The 24,044-nt window shown below is 52.9% G+C and overlaps 2 protein-coding genes across 4 annotated transcripts in view; one reads left to right on the top strand and one right to left on the bottom strand.

The window, feature by feature from the left end:
- Nucleotides 1-118: 118 nt before the first annotated feature.
- On the top strand, nt 119-18,392 carry PYGB (glycogen phosphorylase B). 2 transcript variants are annotated; one of them, XM_075088549.1, is made up of 20 exons: nt 119-430; nt 2,562-2,663; nt 4,544-4,622; nt 5,448-5,551; nt 6,953-7,084; nt 9,628-9,739; nt 10,808-10,890; nt 11,837-11,980; nt 12,324-12,416; nt 12,516-12,662; nt 12,785-12,948; nt 13,303-13,417; nt 14,168-14,269; nt 14,406-14,553; nt 15,116-15,174; nt 15,509-15,650; nt 15,995-16,202; nt 16,654-16,788; nt 16,972-17,038; nt 17,304-18,392. In XM_075088549.1, the coding sequence occupies exons 1-20, from the start codon at nt 188-190 to the stop codon at nt 17,454-17,456; spliced, it is 2,532 nt and encodes an 843-aa protein (XP_074944650.1). In that variant the 5' UTR covers nt 119-187; the 3' UTR covers nt 17,457-18,392. The 2 variants fall into 2 exon arrangements, 1 of the variants encoding a protein (XP_074944650.1); XR_012659803.1 differs by having other exon boundaries at nt 147-430; nt 15,995-16,051.
- A 620-nt stretch (nt 18,393-19,012) lies between these two features.
- ABHD12 (abhydrolase domain containing 12, lysophospholipase) overlaps nt 19,013-24,044 on the bottom strand; it is a 44,955-nt gene continuing 39,923 nt past the window's right edge. For both annotated transcript variants that reach the window (XM_075088550.1, XM_075088551.1), the window contains exons 10-13: nt 23,583-23,665; nt 22,795-22,873; nt 22,387-22,514; nt 19,013-21,887 (exon numbers count right to left, since the gene is read on the bottom strand). In XM_075088550.1, coding sequence (XP_074944651.1) covers nt 21,848-21,887; nt 22,387-22,514; nt 22,795-22,873; nt 23,583-23,665 — 330 coding nt within the window. In that variant the 3' untranslated portion in view covers nt 19,013-21,847. The remainder of the gene's footprint in view (nt 21,888-22,386; nt 22,515-22,794; nt 22,874-23,582; nt 23,666-24,044) is intronic.

Genomic DNA, 24,044 nt, shown 5'->3' with positions numbered 1-24,044 from the left:
GCCGTGGCGGGGGCGGGCGGGCGGCCGCTCCCCTCACGGGGGGCCGGGCCGGGCGCCAGCCCTGCGGGGCCCCGCCTCGTCGCGGGCGGCGGAGGCGGAGGCGCAGGCGCGGCGGCCCCGGTTGCGGCAGATCCCGGGCCAGCGGCAGATCCCGGGCCAGCGGCGGAGCCGGTCGGGCGGCGGCGGGATGGCGGCGCCGCTGAGCGACGGGGAGCGGCGGAAGCAGATCAGCGTACGGGGGATCGCGGGGCTGGGGGACGTGGCGGAGGTGCGCAAGAGCTTCAACCGGCACCTCCACTTCACCCTCGTCAAGGACCGCAATGTCGCCACCCCCCGCGACTACTACTTCGCCCTGGCCCACACGGTGCGCGACCACCTGGTGGGGCGCTGGATCCGCACCCAGCAGCACTACTACGAGCGGGACCCCAAGGTGAGCCCCGACCGGCCCCGCCGCGGGGGGAGCCGGGGGACGGGGTCGGAGACGGGGGAGCGGCGCTGCGCCTTCCCCGCCGGCCCGCGGGTGTCGCCGTGCCCCCCGCGACGGGTGTCGCTGCGGACAGGGCCCGTGGGCGTCACCATAGCTATGGCCCCTTGCCCCACAGCTGTGTCCCTCGCACCCATCCGGCTGTGGCCGTGTCCCCGTGGGCCTCGCCACGGCCATGTACCTTGCGTGCACCTTGCCATGGCCCTCACGCGCCTCACAGCGGTGTGTCCCCATGGGCATCACCACAGCAACATCTCCTGCAGTTCGCCATGGCTGTGTCCCCACAAGCTTCTTTGCAGCGTGTGCCCCTGAGCCTTGCTGCAGCCATGTCCCCACTGAGGCATCCCCACGACTGTGACCCCATGTTGCAGCCCTATCCCCTGTGATCCCTCTGTGAACATGTCCTCACACGAGCCTTGCTGCTGCCAGCTCCTCTGCACGCTTCACCATGGCCATGTCCTGCACTCACACCACCGCGGTGGTGTCCCCTGTGGGCATCATTACCTCCACATCACGACACACGCCTCAGCACAGCCGTGTCCTGGCTTTGCGCTGCAGAGCCCACAGACAGCTCAGCTTTGAGGCCAGAGACGAGTTTCTTGCCTCGTGCAAACCAGACAAGCTCTTCCAGGTCACCAGTCCCTGGGGAGTTGGTGGTTCCCAGGGGACTCGGCCTGCTACCTCCTCTCCTCCCCCCCTGTCAAGCCATGATGGTGACACTGGAGATGTTGGGGGCTGCAGAACGTTATTCCTTTTGAATTAAGTCCCAATCCAGCACTTAACTGGAGAGCCCCAGAGGGCAGGTGTGTACTAGAAAAGGCACATACCTTCCCAGCGTGCAGGTAGCTGCCTCCCCGAGTCAGCTCTTTTCTTGGGGTTATAAATATTGCCTTGACCCAAGAAATAAACTGCGCTTTCATGCCGGTATGGCTGCACATGCACTGGGAGTTATGCCGGTGCGTGGAGCTCTCCCTTTTATCCTTACTCACACAAATGCGCTCTGATCTGTATTGCTGCACTAACAGAAGGGATTGTACAGATCCCATAAAGGCTAAGAGGCACTTGGGGTGGGTTTGCTTACTGTCCCCTGCACTTAGATTTCCACTAGAAACTCATCCCTGTGGGAGACTGAAAGGAGCAGAATATTTATGCAACTGTGTGATGTTTTCTGTCTTTCTGATGAGCACCAAAGAACATATGGACCCTTTCAGACTCCCAGCAGAGGCAGCAGAGTGGGTAATCCTGCTGCTTAGTGGGGAAAGATCCCAGCTACAAAGGAAAGAGATTCAAGGGAAGCACAACCTAAAGTTAGGCTATTCCTCTGTTAAAAATTCCAGTTTATTTATAAAAATATCTGTAGCAGTAAATCTGAGCGAGGGCAAAAGTCTGTGCAGCCTGCTTCTCATCCTACACACAGGCTTTCATTAGCATTCGCGGCACAGGCACAGCTCCTCTGAAACTTGGAAGGTCACCACAGAGCAGCCTGTCTTGCACAGTTGTGCCAGGAACCCTGCAACCATGGGACAGTGTATTTGTTCAACAGCATGAAACATGTGCGTGAAACTTGACACAGGGAGGACAGGAGGACCCATGCGATAGGAGGGCTGGAAAATCGCTAGCGGGAAGGGGCCCTGGCCCTGAGCCCAGCGAGCATGTGCAGGGCGGGGGGCTCGCTCTGGCTTTCACCAGGGTCTGGATCAGCTTCAGCTCAGCATGGGAAAAATTTAAAAGCCCAGCATAAGCATCAGCTCAGCTGAGCTTGACGGTGTATAAATATATCGTTCAGCATCCTAGATAATTCTTGCCCTAAGTTAATTAGGGAAACACTTAACAGGCAACAAAGTTTTTCTATAGAAGGCTGTTGGCAGGGAGATGCGCGGCAGAGGGTTGGCTAGCATCCCGCACGAGATCCTTCTGAAAAACAAACTGGTGCGTGGTGTTCACGAGCAGGCGCCAAGAGCCAGTTTGGGAAGACTGTCCTACTCTGGAAAGCACTTGGGTCTGCTTTTAATTTTAAGTGACTTTGGTGAAAGCGAAGTGCTGTGCTGTATGTAAGCATCTTGCTTTGCCTCCCCAGCGCATTTACTACCTGTCCCTGGAGTTCTACATGGGCCGCACTCTGCAGAACACCATGGTGAACCTGGGCCTGCAGAACGCTTGTGATGAAGCCATTTACCAGGTGAAGTCTTGGGGGTACTGGGGGAGGGACTGGCCAAACTTTTTCATGTGGAGGGCTGGGTATCTTTATTTCTCAGGGCTTCCTCCTAAGGATGTTTGACTAAATGAAGTGAAGCTTGGCTCTCTGTTAGTGTTTTTCATCCCCTAGAGAGGACCATGGGGGAACCTTGAGGTTCCTTGCGAGCTGGAGTATGGTTTTCTCAAACCACTGTTTTCCTGTAGTGGCTGGGAAAATCCAGAAGAATATCCAGAAAGCAACACCCACTATCCCAAAAGAGTAGGGAATCCCAGGCTGCAAATAGCTTTCCATTACTAGGACAGATGATGGCTCATCACAGGAGATCTAGTCTAATGGGGGAGGCTAGGCCAGAAGGGGAAACTGGAGCACCAAAACACTGAATTAGTTCATACGTTCAGGCACACAAGGCACCACAGCAGCACTGCCAGATAAAAGTGAATCACTGGGAAGGAAGAAAAGGGGGGGAATTAATTTGCTTGAATTAAAATGTCATCGGATAAGTTCAAACTGGAAAAAGCACAACTGAATACCACCGAAGCAATCACAAACGCAAGGCCATGGTTACTGAGGCTTGCAGCCACCTCTGCAGCTGGACAGTGACCTTTCTGACAGAGTATGAGTTTTTGGGTTTTCTCATCGAAAATCTTTATTTCCCGTCCTCCTCCTCCTCCCTGCCCCACCAGGTTGATCCATGTTACACTTCCTAGCAGAAGCTGGGCTCTGTCACTGTCTCTCAAAATGAGGTGCAATGATTGCGATGAAACGTCCTGGCAAGCACTTTCCCTGCCAAGGGATGGGAAGGGATTTCCAGGGAGGGACCTGACATGTTTCCTCTCTGAAGTATTGTGCCTAGGAGGGCAGGCTGTATTTTCTCAGGGAGGATCCTCAAGTCCCTTTGCAAGGCATTTTCCACATGCTGATTTGGCCCGACATGTGAGTGGAGGCTTCCCTTGCTGTAGCCTCCGACATGTGGAACTCATCATGGCCAGTGGCCAGCTGGGATGGGAGGTCTTATCCAGCATGGCTCTGTCACAGAGGGAATTCGCCTCAGTTTTTGTGGCTCCTGCTGTCATGCTGTGCATGAGGCTTTCCCGGCTTGTGGTTGCAGACCACTGAAGCACTGGGAGAGCAGTTGGGGGAGCAGCCATGGTGTTGGCCTGACTCCCCTCTGTCCCCCTGGCACCAAGGTGAGATACTGCTGCCCTCCAAGAGGGAGCATCTATCGACTCCTGGAGAGTCCTTGCAGCTGACGTGCTTAGCCTTCATCTGGCAGCAGCCCCTGGGCCAGAGAACACATGGCTCAAGAGATGCAGCAGAGGAGACAACTGCTTCCAGCCGTGGACTCTGGCCAAGGAGCTTGGCGGGAGGCTGGGCAGGATGCAGGAAGGCACGGAGTGTAACGTTGAACGCTGCAGTAACCAGCTGCCAGCATGGTCGTGCCCTTCCTCAAGGACTGGGTAGGCGTGAGCAGAGGGGTGGCGTGTGTACCCGGGCAGGACTCGGCGCTCCACTGCGCGCTGACTTGGCCGTTCGCCATCATATCTCGAATGGCGAGTTTAGTGGAAGGGCTTCCTGGCGTGAGGGGCTGCCAGGAGAAAAGTGTTTTTGTTTGAGGTCTCTAAGGAAACCTAGTTCATGGGAAAGTGACGTTTGATGATGGGCTAAATTGTTTTCCAATTAATTGGGCTGCCGGGGGACCAGAGGCTGGTGAGATGCTTTGTGGGGGGATGCAGACAGCTGTGAGTTTAATTTCCTGTGGTGTGGGTTGTTTTGGGATCTGTGTTTGCCCTCCTCGGAGAGCAGCCCCAGGGCATGGGCTTTGCAGGTAGTGACACGTTCTGCTGTGGCTTTTTCCCCAACAGCTGGGTTTGGACTTGGAAGAGCTGGAAGAAATTGAAGAAGATGCTGGGCTGGGAAATGGAGGCCTGGGCCGCCTGGCAGGTAATACAGGGAGAGGGTAGCCCCCTCCTTGCGCAGAGTGCATGGTGACTGAGGGTGGCACCACAGTGGGACAGCATGCAGACCTCAGCCCTTCAGCAGTGCGGTACCCTCCTGCCTGCTCCTGGCTGGCCAGAAACAAGAGCCCTCCCCAGTGAGAGCACCCAGGAGATGCAGTTGTGTAGTTTGCAGCACAGCAGGCAGGGCTGCGGCTGAAAGAGGCTGTCTGGAGCCTTCCTCCTCAGCTCCTTGTGAAATCTCTCACTTTTTTAGAGGCACCCAAGCAGGTCTCATGTAGTCAGATTGTTGGCTACTATTTTAGTCTGCCTATTCCACACGGGACTGTTGGAGACAAGAGCTCCCAAATGCAGAGGAAATGCCACGGCTGATCTTTACCAGAGCTGCCCCGGGTTGAGGGCTGGAAGGGTTTACTTTGAAAGCAATAATAGTGAAGTAGCTGGTGGAGCAGCAAGTCAGGGTCAGAAGCCCTGCTTTACCAGGCAGGCAAGCAGGCTTAGAGTAAGGTGTGGGCACCTCAGGCAAGTTCAGAAGACTCTCACTGCAACAAAGCTGGATTTGGCTTTTTGGTGACCTGTCCTTGTGACCAACAACTTTGGGTTGTTTGTGGTGGCTTGGCAGGACGTGCATGGGGTCCTGCTGCAGGCTGTCCCCTTCTGTCCCTTCTGCATACGGATTTCCTCTGAGTAATAAATCTTTCTAGTGGCATTGGTTATGGCATCTCCTCACCCCCGTGCACAGCATGCCATAGCAGGTGCAGCAAGCAAGGGGTGAGGTTCTTTGCAGCATGACCATGCTCTGCTCTTCCAGCTTGCTTCCTGGACTCCATGGCCACGCTGGGGCTGGCAGCGTATGGTTACGGCATCCGCTACGAGTTCGGTATCTTCAATCAGAAGATTGTCGACGGCTGGCAGGTACACTGGCAAACTCAAGTCACCCTTTCTCCTGTTTCATCCTGCGGTGGCCACCTCTGCCTATGGACAAGGCCTGGCCACACTAACAACACTGCAGTGCCTTGAACTTTTCGTAAACCTGGCATGTGAGCCCATCACCTGGTGCTAAATGGGCTGTCACTTCCCACCGCTTGTGCTGACCCTAGGGCTCTGACTGCCTGAACAAAGGGAAGTGATGAGGGCGGCGGCGTGCACGTGCAAGCTCACCCACGCCTGTCGCCAACCTGGCAAGATGGTGTTGGAGCTGAGCCCACAGGACATGGCTGGGACCAGAGGTGTCCCTGCCTGGGGCTCCACGGCACAGCTGCAACAACCCAAGAGTCCCATCCAGCCTGGCAGCAAGTGGGAAAGGAGACGGGCTAAGGACGGAGATGTGGCTAAACACCTCATGAAGGTGTCTGGTGGAGGATGAATTTGAACATGACAGAATATGTGCAAGTGCCTGGGGTGCTGCTGCTCCTGCAGGTTCCTGGGGAGACTGGCAGCAGGGGCTTAAACAGGGACTCTCCTGTAGCATTAATGATCATAATATTTTGCAAGTGAAAATAGGCTAAAAAGCTGCCCCAGATGGCAGTTATCCCTAGTGTATGTCTGGAAATAGTTTCCATTAGGAGACTTGCTTTGCTTCTGAGCATAAAGGGCCTTTTTCCACCTTAAAATAGCTCTCCAGAAGTCAGGGAGAGCGAGAGGTTTGAGGGTTGTTTTTACTCCTTCCCCACAAAGAAGCTGCAATGCTAGGCTCTATAAATGGTGAAAACGAGAAAAAGCATCCACTGTAGGGGTGGTGGTGATGCTGGGTTGTGGCTCAGACCTGCCCCTGGTCTGGCAGAGAAGTGCCTGCAGGCACAGAGCATCTCTCCAAGTGCCTCAGGCCCTCTGGTTTCTGGTGCACATGAGCCTTGGTGGCTCTGATGAATTCACTTCGTTCCCATTGGTGCTGTTATGAGCAGAGAGGAGAAATCCTCTCTGGCAGAGTGCAGAGCAGTTAGCAAGACATGGGTTACAGGGAGTGCTCTGTGGCCAGGAACAGCACCAATGGTTTTCTAGGGAACCACATCTTACTATCATGGTCAAACTGGATGTAAAGGCCTCGAGACAGACTGAGTGCAGCAGTCTGTGCAGTTTGGATGGTTTAAACCTGTACAGCTCTGCAAAGTCCATAGAGGCCGATTTATTTATAGCAGCTGGTTTGTAGTCATCCATGTTTTGAAAAGCCTAGCTGTCCTCTAGAGGCCTCTGTATATCCATTTTTAGGCCAGCTTACTAAAGCATTGCTTTTAAACTGGCCTCTCTTTGGAAAGCCTAGTTTAGGCTTCATTTGGACATACAAGCCATCACTTGAACCCCGTTTGCCTCCTGCAGGTGGAAGAGGCTGATGACTGGCTACGCTATGGAAATCCCTGGGAGAAAGCTCGCCCAGAGTACATGCTCCCTGTGCACTTCTACGGCCGCGTGGATCACACCCCTGAGGGTGTGAAGTGGATTGACACGCAGGTACCAACACGTTCCTCGGTGCTGGGTTGGGGGAGGACAGGCCAGGGTAGCATGGAGGGGGAGATTCTGTCCCCAGGCTGCCTGAGGTGGTCAGACTTTGCTTCACTCCCAGTCTGGCAAAACTCTCTCTGCTACCCTTGCAGTTACAAAGGTGACTTTGTTGGCTACAGCTGCAGCAGGATTTGAGAAAAAGAGGAAAGATATTCAATCACAGCTGTAACTTCAGATCCACTGGGGCCTCCTCTACCGATCTCCAGGGTGAATCCCCACAGTCTTGCATGGATTTATGTCGGAGGAGGACTGTAACCCTGGCAGCTGTGCTAGGCTCCTTCCGCACTGCTCCTGCCTACCACTCACTCAAACCCAGTGGTTTTGCAGGTAGTTCTGGCACTGCTGCTGTGGGTGGAGATTCATCTCATGGAGTGGCCATGGAGCCATCCCATGGGTGTTTAACCTCTGTGATCAGAGCAAGTTCCTCTTTCTCAAACCAGTCTGATGGGTAGAGTTCTGCCAGGGGAGGCTGGAGGCATAGTTTTTGGTCTCTAGTCTGCCTGGAGGCCTTGCTTTGTGGCATTGTGGAAAGCAAATACTTCTTCAGCCTCCCATGGTTGGGGAGGTAACACTGTGCTTCAGGAGCACGTGCTTGCTCAGAGCACAGGCTGCTGTGTCAAAAATGCATTCCAGTCTTACAGCTGAGGAAGGCAAGCTTTAAAGAGGGACAGATTTATTAAGAGGATTGAAGGTGTTTCAGCCTCTCCTGTCTAAGCACTGCCCTGGATGGAGGAAGCAAGGACTGTGAATTTCTCTGGGATTCAGGGACATGACCTTATTTCCATTATGTTCAAGCATCTCTCAGCCTGATGAGTCAGCTCAGTCCATACAAGGAATGCACAGTCACAAAGCCAAGCCATTCCCTTCATCACCAAGAGCTGAAGCTCAGTTGCAGAGTCACATGGGCCCACTCAAAGGAGAAATAAACCAGGTCCTTTTCCAGGGACCCTGGCTGTTGAAGGCTGTGCAGTGACCTAGGCCATTTCCAGGACACACACATTTCAGGGGTTCAACACCACAGCCCCGTGAACAGCATGGAGCTCTCTGAGGAAACAGACATCCACTTGGGGACCGAGTGCCATTGCCTTTCAATGTGCTCCTCTTCTGACCCCAGCAGTAGTCTGGGGTTTCAGGGATCCCAAGCAGTGCAGTGGAAACACTGCTTCCTATAAGAAAGTGAATTTTCAGATAGTGCCGTTAAGGGAGCAAGTTGGAAAGGCTCAAAAAAGCTGAAGATGCAGTCTCCAAATATAGCATCACTCAATTCATGTCATGTGTGGCCCAGTCCCATGGCTCAGGCAGGGCAGGCTTTCTGCCTCCTTCCATGTTCAGAGCTGGTAATAGCAGCTTTGAGAGCCTGAGCTCTTGCTGATTCTCCCCAGAGGGGAAGTGTTGCTGACGCCAGCACAAAGAGGCTGTTCAGGGCCAACAGGCTGATCTGCCTGGGTTTTCCCTGCCCTGTGAGCACAGCTCCTTCAGCTGTCTGCTGCCTCTCACATCTTTGCTTGGGGACAGTCTCTGGCTGCTGGGCTGTCATGCCAATACACAGTGACTTGTTCAGGAGGATGCTGGCTCGTTTTGCCAGCGTCAGAGAGGCAGCCCAGGCTCTGTGCTGCAGATCAGGGCCTTGCTCTGCAAGCACCATTCAGGTCTGCTGACATAAGCTTGCAGCCTCTTTGTTGCAGGCTGAGGTCAGGGTGCCTTGCTTTGTAGCGTGCTGGAGGCATGCAAATGTTGGCACAGCAGTGGGCTGCAGCACACAAGCTTGGAAGCTCATCCCTGCTTTGCCTGGCTAGTGTAATCTGAGCTGGGAGCCCCAGTGTTACTCGCTGTAGCCATGTGCACAGCATCCTAATGCTTAAGTGTCATCTGTAGACTGCACTAATAGTTTTGCAGTCATGTTTGGTTCAGGTGCTGGAGATCTCAGTGAATTTACCCACACAGGTTCAACAAATCTTGAACATGGGGTGAATTGCTCTATGAATGGTGCTGCAGTGGTAGGGTTTGGTCCTGGCAGGCTGCAGAAGGCTAGTGGACAGGATTCAGGCTGTGGAGTTTATCCCAGATGGAAACACAAAGGTCCCAGCTGCCCTGGCCCTACCCCAGCACAGACAGTATCACAGCAGCCAGCTGAGGATGCTTGCAGTGCTCTGGTGAATAACTAATAGGTGCACCAGTTGGTACAGGAAGGCCAGCAGGTTGCTTGCAACTCTCTCTTACATTTCATTGATGGGCTTATAATTCCAGTTTGTCAGTAAAGCTCCAAACAGCTCTGCTGTGGGTGCAATGCTTTGCCAGTGGGTGCTGGAAGCACCCATGATAGCAGGGAAGTCTGTGAAGCTCAGCAGGTGTGTTTTAGGGAGGCAAGACTTTTACTACAGCCAGGAGTTGTCTGTGTCCTCTGGATTCTTCCTGTGGAGGTTTCAGCCACTTTCCCACCTTCTCTGAGGCCACCGTGCTGCTAAATAGAGGGGAATACTGTCCTTTTGCAGGTTGTCCTTGCTATGCCTTACGACACGCCAGTGCCAGGATACAAGAACAACACTGTAAACACCATGAGGCTGTGGTCTGCAAAAGCGCCCAATGACTTCAACCTCCAAGAGTGTAAGTGCTATCCCTCCACTGCCTCTCTTCTGGCCAGGCTGGGGCATGGCTGATCCTGTGTGCATCGCATCTGGCACAGAACTCCACATCTGGCCTGCTTTATCGATATCTCCTGGCTACCCCCAAAACACAGTGCTGTGTGCACATCCATGGATCTCACTACCTCCAACCACTTCCAGAGCCCTCAGGCTCTGCACCAGGGCACCCATCCATCCTCATTCCATCTCCATCATGCTTATCATGCTCTCAAAACCACCCTGTGCCTTCCCCAAGTGATAGACCACCTGCCACTGCGTTCCTCACATCACCAAATGAACTGCAAACCCACACTTGCCATGGAGGATCATTTCTGTGCAGCATCATCCCTTAGTACTGAAGGAAAAGAGCAGCACAGCCCACCTTACTGTTGGTTTCCTTTGGGTCTACGTGTGACCTCTCTAGTGCATTTTTCAGGCTCTAATTATAGTGCTGAAGAGCAGATACAGGGCAACTAACATACCAAATGTCAGTGCTAGGCTGTTACAGAAGGGGAATGTTTTAGACTAAACTGATTTGATTTATTCTTCCATACCAGTTCTCCATGCCAGGAGAACTTGTGTGGGACAAGGGCTGATGGCTCTTGAGTCTTTATAATGTCTCCTCAATTCTTGATTGGCAGCTGCGAGCTGGGTTTTGGATGAGTTTTTTGTACTTTTGGGAGCTGAGTGTGATTGTGGTCTTTGTGCTTCTTTTCCCTGCCTGTTTATCCTTAGTCCTTAAGCAAGATGGCTGGTTACTCACTTCCATTTTTTTGCCTTCGCTGGCTGCTATCTGTCTTCAGTTTCTGTCCTTCCTGATACATGTGTCTTCAGAAACTGCATGGAGATGTGCCTTTGTATTAACCCATCTCCTCTTGTCTCTCTGGTGCCCTTTTGCACATGTACATTCCCATCCATATTTCATTAATACCAGCCTGAATGTTCCTATGACAAATGTCTCTATGAGAGAAGATGGAAAAGCACAGTGTCAGGGACCTGCCTGAATCTCTAGAGCTGCAGCAGTGCTGTGTGTATTTCTCTCTTGCTGCAGTCAACGTTGGTGACTACATCGAGGCGGTGTTGGACAGAAACCTGGCAGAAAACATATCCAGAGTCCTGTACCCAAATGACAATGTGAGTGACTCTCTTGCCTCTCTTACTTGCTGCTCGGGATCATCCTCCCTGTAATTGTATCGCCTTGCTTGCAAGCACTGGAAGGTCATGGCCACCTGACATTTATTATTCTGGTTCGAGGATTTTTAATACAATAGGTTGGCCCCGTAATTCCCAGTGAACAGACACAGCACTGTTGGCTCCAGAGGGTCTTTGCTGACTGAGGGCAGCTGAGAGTCTGGCCCATATTGTATAGCTGCTCTGTTCCCTGCTGCAAGGAGGGGAAGAAATATTACTCCTTCATATTCAAGGTAGTTGCCAATTTACATGGCTTACCCTTCGCAAAACTAAGTTGTCATTTCAGAGGTGTCCATGAGAGATGACTCGTTTTCATCCCCAGTTCAAGGGATTTCTCACTGCAGGGACTGTCCCAGGCCATGCACTCACTGGGCACGAGATCCAAAAGGAAAGAACCCTCACTATGTAGTCATGGATTAGTATCTGTGCTGGACAAGCTCATCTGCACTTTACCCCCACTCTCTCATTCCTGCTGGTATTTTAAAATAGACCAGTGTGAAGTGTAGAGTGAACAGGAGGCAGCTGGTGTGTCCAGGGACACTGGCTCCCAATTATTGCAGGGAGTCCAAAATCCTTGGTCCAAAACCCCTGCAAAGGGTCTTGCAGTGAGGGAGGGAGCAGCACTTGCTCTGTAGGAGTAGCATGGATGTGGGCAGGTTCTGTTGCCCTCTGGAGGCAGCTGTTTGGGATGCTGAGCCCCTTGTCAATCCCTACAGCTGCTGCCCCATCAGAGGCAGTATGAGAAACACCCACATTTGCCCTGATGAGGTGCTGAACCTGTGAGGCCTGTTGGGAAGCCTGTCAGAGTGGATAGGAGCATCTCCAGGGGTTTGGCTGCCAACTGGGGAGGGCAGCTGCAGCACTGATAGCTGTGGGCCCCCACTTGCAGTTCTTTGAAGGCAAGGAGCTGCGGCTGAAACAGGAGTACTTTGTGGTGGCTGCTACCCTCCAAGACATCATCCGCCGCTTTAAGTCCTCCAAATTTGGCTGTCGAGACCCTGTGAGAACATCCTTTGAAACCTTTCCGGACAAGGTGAGTTTGTGGGCAGACAGGGTCTGGGGGCATTTCTGCCAGACCTGCCTATCAAAAGGAAAAGCAGGATGCTCAGGACCAAGTGGGGGCATGCATACAAAGACCCCGGCAATTTGGGTTGGAAAACAGGTGATCCCCAGGCCTATTCTCCCAGGGAAGAATTTGTGGTTTGGAACAAAACTTGCAAAGGTTGAATAGCTCCATTCCTGGGAGCTCTGTCTGTTTCTGGGCTGTGTGCCATGAGAAGAGGCTTGGGGCTGAACCTCACCCCAACCCCATGCATGTGGGATGCTGTCCCAGTCCTATCACTGCCAGATATGAGCCCAGCAAGTCTGTGTTGCAGGTGGCTATTCAGCTAAATGACACCCACCCTGCCCTGTCCATCCCAGAGCTCATGCGGATCCTGGTGGATGTGGAGAAAGTGGATTGGGACAAGGTAAGCAGAGCTGGGAGATCTGTGCCAAACCTTGCAGGGGAAAGACCTGCTGTCCTGCCCTCACACAGGGTTTCCGTTCCACTCTTGTCTGTAATGCAGGCCTGGGAGATCACGAAACAGACCTGCGCCTATACCAACCACACTGTGCTGCCCGAAGCCCTGGAGCGCTGGCCGGTCTCCCTCTTTGAAAAGCTGCTGCCACGTCACCTAGAGATCATTTACGCCCTCAACCAAATGCATCTGGATGTAAGGCACTGGGCTGGTCACAGGCTGTAGGAACTCTGAGGGTCTTGATCTGGATGCCTTTGGGATGGGAATGTTCCTAGGTCCTGTGGCTGAGTTGTTAATGTCCCTCTTTCTGCCTGCAGCGGGTGGCAGCTCTCTACCCAGGGGACATAGACCGTCTCCGGAGGATGTCGGTGATCGAGGAAGGGGACTGCAAACGTATTAACATGGCGAACCTCTGTGTGATTGGCTCCCATGCGGTCAATGGTGTGGCCCGCATCCACTCTGACATTGTGAAGAACTCAGTGTGAGTTGGGGGACGCCCAAGGCATGCACCCTCTCCACTCACTGGGCTTTGCCTGCAAGCCTGGGGGGCCAGCTGGAGTGATCAGGTGTCAGGGTCTGCTTTGGTTGCCCTGCTGGGCATGGCAGGCCAGGGAGACTGTCTCATTCACGTGTGTGCAAGGTCTAACTCATCTTCCTTTGGAGCTCATGAAACCCTCAGCATTATGGCTGAGGAGGGGGTAAGAGGCAGCATAGAGAGTTTGCACTTGTGACAGGGAGGTTTGCAGAGACTGCCCTGAGTCAGGAGCGCATACAGTGGGGGCCCAGCTGAAGGTCTGTGTGGTAATGGGTGGTTCAGAACTCCCTGGTGTTATAGGTTCAAGGATTTCTATGAGCTGGAGCCAGAAAAGTTTCAGAACAAGACAAACGGGATCACACCGAGGCGCTGGCTCCTGCTGTGCAATCCAGGACTGGCCGACGTTATTGCTGAGGTGAGTTGAAAGCATCTGAAGTGAGCGGCTGAATGAGATGTGTCTGCTTCTGATCACCTCTTTGTGTGGTCTGATCAGACCTGAGGCTAATGCCTGGTGGGTGTGAGTGAGGACAGCCTGGGAGGAGCATGCCTGTTGCACGTGTAGGTGTGAGATTGGCTGGGCTTTAAAGTTGGTGATGAAGAGTTGCCAAAAAAAGTTGCATAAATTTGGATCTGGTTCCCTGCCCTCAGAGTGGCTACACACAACCTCGCAGGCAGTATAATGGTGTGTGAAATGAGGTGTCTGCAAAAGCATTCTGCTTCACAGGCACAAAGGAGCTCCCTTGAAGCTCCAGGCCCAGTTCTGTCTCCTCTATTTACCAGGCCCTTTAGCACAGATCTTTGCTTCACACTGTGACATGCCGAAGCTGAATAATGTCCTGCAATTAAATGTATTTTTATGCCCTGCCCATCAGTTTCTCCAGCTGCCAGGAGGCCCTGGTACATGTGCACACATCCTCCCTCTAAAGCTCCTCAAGAGAGAGGCACTTTTTCAGGTTTTTCCAAGTGCCTTGTTTCCTCTGTACCTTTGGGCTCCCGGATGAAACGGAGAAGTAACCTTGCCATAAGAAACTGTGCCCGCTTTCCTGGCCAGAGTGCCTCTTCCGATTCCCAGTGGGACTGTGGCATCTCTGCTGGGGAAGTGCAGTTGTGGACTGGGTAAGGTGTCTCATGCGTGGGACATCGCTTTCTTGGTTTGTTCTTTTAGAAAATCGGGGAAGGCTTTATCACAGATCTGAGCCAGCTGAAGAAGCTACTGGATTTCATCAATAATGAGACTTTTATCAGGGATGTGGCAAAAGTGAAACAGGTAATGGGCACTAGAGATGGGGTGGGGGGAGGAGACTAAAGGCACCATGCGCCCAGGAACATCCCAGCAGCGAACGCTCACTTCTGACGCAAGGCCCGAGAACCCATGCCTGTTCCTCATCAGATTTTCTTGCCAGGAGAACAAGATGAAGTTTGCAGCCTACTTGGAGGAGCACTACAAGGTCAAGATCAACCCTTCATCCATGTTTGATGTTCAAGTCAAGCGAATCCATGAGTACAAGCGGCAACTGCTGAACTGCCTCCATGCTATCACACTCTACAACCGTAAGTCCTGCCAGGGCTAGTAGGCAAGGGGTGTCCCCCAGCCTTTCACTGCCAGAATTTCAGTGTAAAAGTATGCCAGCTGGTAGCCAAGGACTCCTGAGCCTAGTTCTGCTCTCCTGTCATGAAGGGCTTCTCTCCAGGAGGGAAAACAGGACGTCTGAAGGGTTGTACAGAGCTCTGAGGAAAAGCTCACAGCCCACATCTCCAGCCCAGCTGGGTCCCAGGGCCCAGGTAACCCCCCACACCTGTACTGCAGTTGTGAGGACTGACCTGGTGCAAGTTAAAACCCCACACCCCAGTGTATGCTTCAGGCCCCTGCCCATTCCCAAAGAGAGGCAAGTCATTGGAGCGCTGCATCATGCTGGCTTGAGTAGTTCTCTGAGGACTTTGCAGCCCATTTTCGCCCAGCACAGCTCTGGCAGATGTATGGTTGGGCTTCAGGGTCCTGCAAGTTTACTGGGTCCACATGACATGGGCTGGGATCTCAGCCGACCTCTGGTACATGCGATAAATTCTGTCCAGTTTATCTTCACTTTGGTTGTGTTATGCTCTGCTCTTTCAGGCATCAGAAGCAATCCATCCAAAGCCTTTGTGCCCAGAACTATTATGATCGGAGGAAAGGTAACATGCATTCCAGACTTGATGCATGCATGGCTCAGTGGGGGTGTGGGGAAGGTGCTGTCCCCTTTCTGTGGCTTTGCCAGGCCTGCTGTGGGTTAGCCAGCATGTGTCTGGTGGTGGGCACTTCAGGAAGCACCACTAATCAGACTGAACAAGGCCCCACCAGTCTTTCCCTGTGGCTCAGGACTTCTCCTCCCAGTAGGGTGTTTTTGCTGATCCATATGAACAGCAGACGTGAGGCCCAAATTCTCCCCGCAGTGAGGACCTGCACTGCCACCTCTCATGCTCTCCCTTCCTTATAAGCCTTCACCATTTCTGGGCTGCTCTTCTTCAGGCGGCCCCTGGCTACCACATGGCCAAGATGATCATCAAACTCATCACGTCCATCGGTGAGGTCATCAACAACGATCCCTATGTGGGGGACAGGCTCAAGGTCATCTTCCTGGAGAACTACCGGGTGTCCTTGGCCGAGAAGGGTACGTCTAGTCTTATGTAAGCACACATCAGGAGCTGGGCATGTCCCAGCTAAGCCCAGAAACTGGCCGGCCTGAGAGGCTGTCATGGCAGGTCACCTCACTCTCCCTTAGGAAACGTCTGAGGGCGCCACATAGGGCAGGGAACCAGCTTCATGCAGGAGCGACAGCAGCTGCATGGGGTTGCGGCGGGGCTGAGCCTGGCTCTGGCCCCAAAACCGCACTGTTTGGGTTGAGGTCAGCAGGGCCACTAGCAGATGCCCAGGGTTGTTTTGCTGCCCTGGACGCAGGTCGCAAGGAGCTGCAGTGTGCCGAAGGTTAACTCCTACCTCTCTTGCACCCAACAGTGATCCCGGCAGCAGATCTCTCCCAGCAGATCTCCACAGCTGGCACGGAGGCCTCAGGTACTGGTAACATGAAGTTCATGGTGAACGGGGCCCTCACCATTGGTACCATGGATGGGGCCAATGTGGAGATGGCTGAGGAGGCAGGCGAAGAAAACCTCTTCATCTTCGGCATGCGGGTGGAGGACGTGGAAGCCCTGGATCGCCAAGGGTTGGTGCTGGGGAGAGCCCAATGCATGCCAGGGCTTGTCAGATGGGAATACAGGTCCCTGCTCTGGCAGGGAAAGCCATGACCTGTGGGAGAGGCACCCTCCTCCCTGGGCAGCTCTGGAGCAGTAAAAAGCAGGGGGCTGGAGGCAGCCTCCACCCTGGCCTGGTCAGTGAACGATCCATCAAGGATGCAGCCCAAGCAGCTCACCCAGAGCACAGTGACTGTGAACTGGATGTGAGCCTGGGCACAAGGCGTTTCAGGCACTGCGCCTTGTCTCAGAGCCACTAGCAGGGTGCTCTGATGATCACAGCCCCAAGATCAAGGCCCCTCACTTGGGAGCAATGAGACCCTTGCCTGCCCTCCCTGCCCCAGACATGTCAGGTCCTGCTCTCCAGGTGCTGGGCCCCAGTGGAGAGCATCAGTCCCTACAGCCTGTGTCTGCTGGGTGCAGGTATAACGCTCAGGAGTACTACGAGCGCCTGCCAGAGCTGCGACAGGCTATCGACCAGATCAGCAGTGGCTTTTTCTCCCCTCGAGACCCCGGCTGCTTCAAGGACGTTGTGAACATGCTCATGTACCATGACAGGTGAGTCTTGGCAAGCACCCCCTTTGGTGGGCTGCTCTCAGCCTGCCCCAGGCCTCCTTCCCAGCTGGCCTGGGGCCCCCTGCGCAGGGGCTAAGCCCCGCCTGCCTGCAGGAAGATGCCTGTCCTGCCAGGCTGGGACCCTACAGCAGGCAAACCCTAGCCTTACGCTGCTTTGGGTTTCAGGTTTAAGGTGTTTGCCGACTACGAGGCCTACATTAAATGCCAAGGCCGAGTGGACCAGCTGTTCACGGTAAGAGCTGCCCACTACTGAGGGGGGGTGGACAGGGTCCTTGGCTATGGCAGCGCAATGGGGCAACTGGGGGGAACTGGGACGAGTGTGCTCCTGTGGAGCCCTTCTCACAGACACATTGCATGGGCAGGTTTTGCTGCTTCGGCAGCCCCATGCCACGGCATTTAAACCAGCCAAGCATGCATAGCCAGTGCCCCACAAGGCTGCAAGCTGAGACAGAGCCAGGCGAGGGACTGACTGCTGACATTGCCTCTCCTCTTCCCAGGACCCCCGGGAATGGACTAAGAAAGTCATCAAGAACATTGCATGCTCGGGCAAGTTCTCCAGTGACAGGACCATCATGGAATATGCCCGGGAGATTTGGGGAGTGGAGCCATCTGCCACAAAAATCCCCCCACCCAACCTCCCCCGGGATTGATGCAAGCACAGAGGGAAGGAAGGAGGGATCGGTTCCCAGTTCAGGAGGCCTCACCTGCATTTCACCACCAGTCAGATGGGCTCAGCTCTGCAGAAACAAGGCCTTTCCCTTGGGTGGGGGGAGGGGGGAGCAGAAGGATGCTCTGAGGAGGAGCCCTGACTGAGGAACACGAGCTGGGGAAGAGGAGAAAGAACCCTGTATTTGTACCCATGTATCCACCCTGCATGTGCTGCATAGTGCTTTTAGTGAGATGACCACAGATAAGTCTTCCACAGCTGTGCTCCATGCTTACCAAGTGCTTTCCAACTAAATCCTCCCCTCTCCCCCTGCATGCAGCCTGGCCTGGCCTCCACAAGCAGGTTTAGTCCACACAGAGTGTGTCCTGCATCCTCCTCTGGTGGGTCTGCCAGCCCCAAGGCTAGGGGAGGGGGAGGCCACTGTCTGCCCCGCCAGTCACCCCCTTCCCCAGTAGCACCTAGAGGAGGTGGGGCTGGCAATTAAAGCAGCTGGCCCCAGTGCAGACACCATCAAATGCTATGCGCCACAAGGAGGGAGGGCCCAGGATCAGCACTTCCTTGCCCCAAAGCTTGCCATAGTCTCCTCCCATGCCTCTGTTAACTAAAAGGCCTATAACCAAGCCACTCCAGGGATTTTTAACCTCCATGTCTGCACAGAGTGGACTGTACCTGCCACTGCCAGCTGGGTGGCCTGAGCCTGTAGGCCTCAAGCAGGCTCTTCAGCTTGCCAGGCACAGCCATATGCTGGGTGCTCCCCAGCGGGTGAATGTGTATCATTTCATGCATCCCTCCACAGCTGGGTCATGCTGCTCGGTGTGTCCCTCCCAGTGCTGGGGTCAGAGTTTAACAGCCATAGTGCTGTGTAGTGCACCAGTACTCCCCTGTGTGACACCAACTCATTAAAACCACCAGAACACCTGCTGGTCTGACTTTGGGCTGACTCAGGACTACTCCACACCTGTGGGATCAGGTTGCAACAAGTTCAGGCCATGACACCTGAAGCCATCCTGGCCTTCCTCAGCTGTGGCTTCATGGGATGTGGTTCCCTGTAGCTGGCACAGTGCTGGGGTGCCAGCACGTGCCCATGGCAAAAAGGTCAGTCTTGCCAGTGCAAGGGGTGTACAGGAGGAAGCTGGTACCAGAGGCCGCCCTGGGCTAGTGATGGCCGAAGCCATTTACCTGCACCTCTGGCATGTTGACTATATGCAGCAGGACGAGGGTTAGTGTTGGGTTTGCCCTACAAATGGCTCACAGGGCTCCTGTGCTAGAAATCCCATGGGCAGCGCCCCCTTACCCCCATCCCCCGTGGAGCAGCAGAGCCTCAGCTGCAGGATGCCAGTGTGTCAAGGACTACAGGCACAAACCTGCTGGGCTCCAGGAGAGCTGCTCACCCAGAGCTGGCAGCAGCCACAAAGACTTGCCCAGTCCCAGCTGCGAGCTTATCTCATGCACAACCCTACTGCAGCCCTGCCACACACCCAGCTGACCTGCCCAAATGGGGTAGAAGTCCCAAAAACTACCAGGTAATACAGATGAAGCTGAAGTGATCAGCAGTCAATGCCTTTATTAAAACTACACCACTTTTAGATAAACATTTCAGTTTAAATTTCCAAGCATATCACTGGCCTACTAACGGGAATGGTGGTGGTGTGGTCACCAACACCAGCAGTTCACCTGCTGGACCCTCAGCTCCATCACACAGGAGAAAGGCAGCCGACCAGCCTCTGGCTCAGGCTGCACTTTGCCCCAAGCCAGCAGCAGCATTAGCTGGAATGTGCACATCACTCTCCAGAGCCAAATAAGTGTTTCTCTTCTGTCAGTGCAATAAATACAGGTGCATTGAACATAACTGAAGTGGCACAGTTAGCTTATGAGTATCAGTATCATGGGTCAGAAACATCAGGGACAACCACGCTATGGCAGAAGATTCTCAGTACGAGAACAAGCTACTGTCTGCTTTACTAGTATGAGCCTGCAGATATAACTTGGATGCATGCTGAGCAGTTTATACTACGCTGTACACCCCTGAACAGACCCTTCAGGCAGCACAATTCACTAAGCACTAGTGACTAAACCTACAGCACCTGGTATTGTCTATATAGACTGATGGGGAGCAGGGCCAGGTCCCCAGCCAGACACCACAGAGCCAGCATATGACCCTCTCCCATCTCAGTGCAGAGCTCATTGGTGGCATAAAGCAGCCCCTATTCTAGCCCCAAACAGGGAAAGGACATCCCCAGGACCTCTCCCTGTGGGAGAGGCTCATTTCCACTTCTGCCTGCTGGACAACATGTTCCCACCATGGCTGTAAGATGGGCTGAGAAGTGCTGTTGGGAGTGCCTGGGATGATGGGATAGAGTGTAACCTCAGCAAGTTTTCTGACGATACCCAGCTGGGAGGAGTGGCTGATAGGTCAGGAGGCTGTGCTGCCATCTAACAAGACCTGGACAGGCTGGAGAGCTGGCCCAAGGGGAACCTCATGAAATTCAACAAGAGGAAGTTCAAGGACCTGCACCTGGGGAGGAACAACCTGCACCAGTACAGGCTGGGGGCTGAACTACTGGAAAGCACCTCTGTTGAGAAGGGCCTGGGAGTGCTGGTGGACAGCAAGCTGACCCTGAGCCAGCACCGTGCCCTTGTGGCCAAGAAGGCCAACAGTATCCTGGGATGCATTAAAAGGAGCGTGGCCAGCAGGTTGAGAGAGGTTATCCTCCCCCTCTTCTCTGCCCTAGTAAGACCACATTTGGAGTACTGTGTCCAGTTTTGGGTCCCCCTGTTTAAGAAGGATGTGGAACTGCTTATGCAAGTCCAGCAGAGAGCTACAAAGATGATCAGGGGACTGGAGCATCTCCCTTATGAGGAAAAGCTGAGAGACTTGGGTTTCTTTAGCCTGGAGAAGAGAAGACTGAAGGGGGATTTCATAAATACCTATAAATATCTAAAAGGTGGGTGGCAGGATGATGGGACTAGACTCTTTTCAATAGTGCCCGATGACAGGACAAGGAGCAATGAGCACAAATTGAAACACAGGAAGTTCCAGCTAAATGTGAGAAAAGACTTCTTTACTGTGAGGGTGACAGCAGTGGAACAGGCTGCCCAGGGAGGTTGTGGTGTCTCCTTCCCTGGAGACATTCAAAACCCACCTGGATGTGTTCCTGTGCCCCCTGTTCAAGCACGGGGGTTGGACAAGATGATCTCCAGAGGTCCCTTCCAACCCCTACCATTCTTTGATTCTGTAATGCCCAGAGCACAGAGGGGAGGTGGATGGAGAGGGACACCCCAGACTTATTTTTTCATCAAGTACTGCATACTACTGCCTGCTTTTAACTACAGAGGAATGGTGTGGCCACCAGGAACACAAAAAACTGACTTAAGTAGTTAAAAGGTAGTTGAGGGAAAAAACCTGCCCTTCCCACCTAAAGGAAGCACATGTCTGTCTGGGTGTTTACAGGGACAATGGAAGACATCCATTCCCACATCCTGGGCCCACTTTGTTCATGGAAGGGAGAGATCAAGCAAAAATGTTATCTCACACTTTCCTGCTTAAAATCCTAAATTTGTAATTTATCTACGTAAGTAACTTCAGTCCTAATAGGAAGTGCATGTGAAAGGGAGGAGATCCACAAAGGGCAGGAGGGATGGGAGCAGAAATGACGTTCAGAAGTAAAAGGGTACAGAAGAGAGATAAAAGGGCACTAACCTTTTCCATTAAATAGATGTTTGAAAAGGAATAACAAAAAATCTTTCATTTTATTTCCAAATGTGTGCAATTAGCCCAACACTTGCAACATATTGCAACTGAAGAGCTAAAAAAAAACCTCTCACCACCTGGATCTTCTGTGTATTTGTAATTACAGCCACTTAGCGAAAAGGAAAGGCAAAACATGTATTTCCTAGAAAGAGAACACCTCAAACTCAAGCAAGACAACTGTGGTATGGAGACACGGCAAAAGCCAGTCACCTACAAATGAATCTCTACATGATCCAAAAACAGCAGCAGTGTTTAAAAGTGGAAGAAACACCCTTGGTCATGACATACGTGTCCTAGGAATGTCTGTCTTCAGCAGTACCATGCCAGATCGGCCAGGTTTTGTTGTGCTTACATTTGTCACGGTTTGGCACTGGCTCCAGGGCTATTATCACCCCTCCGTCCATGTCAAAAAAGAAGCCAACAACTTCTTTCTTCTACCATCACAGGCGCTGATGCTGGGAGCTGGAGTTGCCAAGGGTACACATCAGGACCAGGGTGGGAATCCCTGACCTCCTCTAGTGCCAGGGACGGAAGAATGGCAGGCTGACCCACAGGGAGGGGGAAGAAGAGGAGAGAGAGGAAGGAAAGAAAGGAAAACCTCTATGCTGCGAAGCAGCCAGTCTTCAGTGATGATGCTCACGTTCAGATTTTCCCAGGAATTCCCTAGGAAAGGAAACAATACAGCAGTAACACTCAGCTCTCCTACACCAGTGCGTGCTGCAGCCTGCAGGTCTTCCCATTCCCCTGGCAAATACTGGGGCTCAAGCACTTGCAGTACTGGGAACGGCACCAAGCTTTGCTCTCACCCATCAGTGCTTCCCACTAGAAAAGGCAAGCAGAAGTAGCTGCTTTGCAAACAACTCCTCTGCTGTGAGCTGGATGCTCTGGAGATGAGCCAGAGAGCAGAAGTACTCGCAGCTTTCTATGGCTCCCCTTCCCAAAACCTGATTTCCAGGGATGTGGAGAGCTCTGACTGGGTGCTAAGCCAGCCCCAGTATCTCACCCACCCTGGAGACCAAAGGGCTTTTCAGAAGAGCTGCCCAATACAGGCACCTGTTACACATCCCTCTTGCTCCTGGGCACGTGTCACAGCATGCCGCAAAGCCCCAAGACCCAGCCCGCCCCACAAGCCAGAGGAGACTCTGGTCAGCCAGGCTGTTACCGCAGTATTCGAGGTAGCTCTGGACTCCTGTAGATATACTTGTGACGGTAGCCAAGGTCTGTGTGGAACGGAACAAACTGCACCTTGTAGTCTCGGAAACTCCTTGACGTCGCAGCAATGTTGTAAAGCTGAGTCCAAGGGGAGGCAGGTGAGGGACACGTGTCACTCCAAACCAGCTACCCCTGCCAAACCAGCACCCCTCTCAGAGGTGGGTTATGGGCCCTGGCTCGACCAGCTATGCTAGCTCTAGCACTATTTCACTACTGATTTGCCACCTCCAACACCATAGATTTATAGTCCCTTTGGGCTATGCATTTCTACCTATTGCTGACGTTTTGCCTGGCTGGGATGTCATCCTACCCACACCAGCACCTCCCACCAGATCACCTTGCAGAACCACATGTGTACCTTCTTTCCCAGATGAAATGGTACCACCGGGTCATCCTCAGCATGCAGGATGAGCAGGGAGCAGGAAATGTATTTCACACTGTAAAAGAGACGACAATGTCACAAAGGCTCAGAGTAATTCTACCACTCTAACACCAACACACTGGATTTTCAAGGAAACTGCAATGACAAACATGCCCTGAGGGTCATTAACTGCAGTTCAGATCTTGAAAATAGTATTATTTGGGTACCACTCGTCTGATCTATAGAAAATTTACTAGTGAAAGGCATCCTTGTAAAAGCTGTTTGCTGCTTAGACCAGAGAAAGGTGGCTCACCCCACTGCAAATCATCATCCCTCAACATCTGGTTTGGTTTCAGTACTGCAAACCAAGCTCACAAATGCTCAGGGTCTTGAATAAAAGGCCCAGTGAAAAGAGACATTATTATACACAGGGTGGCTTATACAAACACACAGCAGAGAAATCTTCCCATGCCTTCAATGCCCCAATCCTACTATTTAACGTGTAACGTACACTTGAAAAGCATACGTCACATGGACCAAATTAGCATATCCCTGAGTAGTCTCTGTACTCTGTTGCATCTGTCCTTATTAAAAACCATTAAACAGGGAAGAGCTCCACAGTGCAAGCTGTGTTGCGCTCAGGGATGCAAGAGTAACTGAAATCCCTTCAGCAAGTATAATGCTTCAACAAAAAAAAAAAAAAAAAGCAGAGTGTGCAGTCTGATGTCTATCCTCCTCAATGCTTGCCATGGCTCACTGCAGCCGCAGCCAAAAAGGGAACTCACTTCTCATCATTTGCAAATTTAATTCCACTTGTCGTGATGGGGTCAAGGAAGAACCAGTCAAAACCAGGGAAGTATCTGTATATCTGCAAGGAAAAATTTGTGTTAGTGGCAGGCACCAGCAGGACAATTATACAAACAGCAGTAACGGGGCAGGCCACTGCCATCCCAGTAACATCCCTTGGCTGCTGGCTGTGCTCTCTGCAGTGAGACAGTTCATGTTTCCACCAGCAGTATTTTTCCCTCTCCTGTTTCAGGTCTATCTTATCAGCCTGCTCAGGTGCAGGATCTCTGAGTGCTTGTATGGTCAAGGTCTCTAGGTATCATGCTGCTGCTGGCAACAGTCCTCCTGGAAGAGACCTTTATCCCAGGATTTCTTACCAGCCTGGCCAAATCCAACACCTAGTCTGGGTTACCGCTCAGTTCAGAGCTAACTTGCAGCCATGCCAGATGGAAAATGTGGCC

The sequence above is a fragment of the Phalacrocorax aristotelis genome, chromosome 3 (genome assembly GCF_949628215.1).
Source record: "Phalacrocorax aristotelis chromosome 3, bGulAri2.1, whole genome shotgun sequence".
Lineage (NCBI taxonomy): Eukaryota > Metazoa > Chordata > Aves > Suliformes > Phalacrocoracidae > Phalacrocorax > Phalacrocorax aristotelis.
This window is presented reverse-complemented; position numbering and strand designations above follow the sequence as displayed.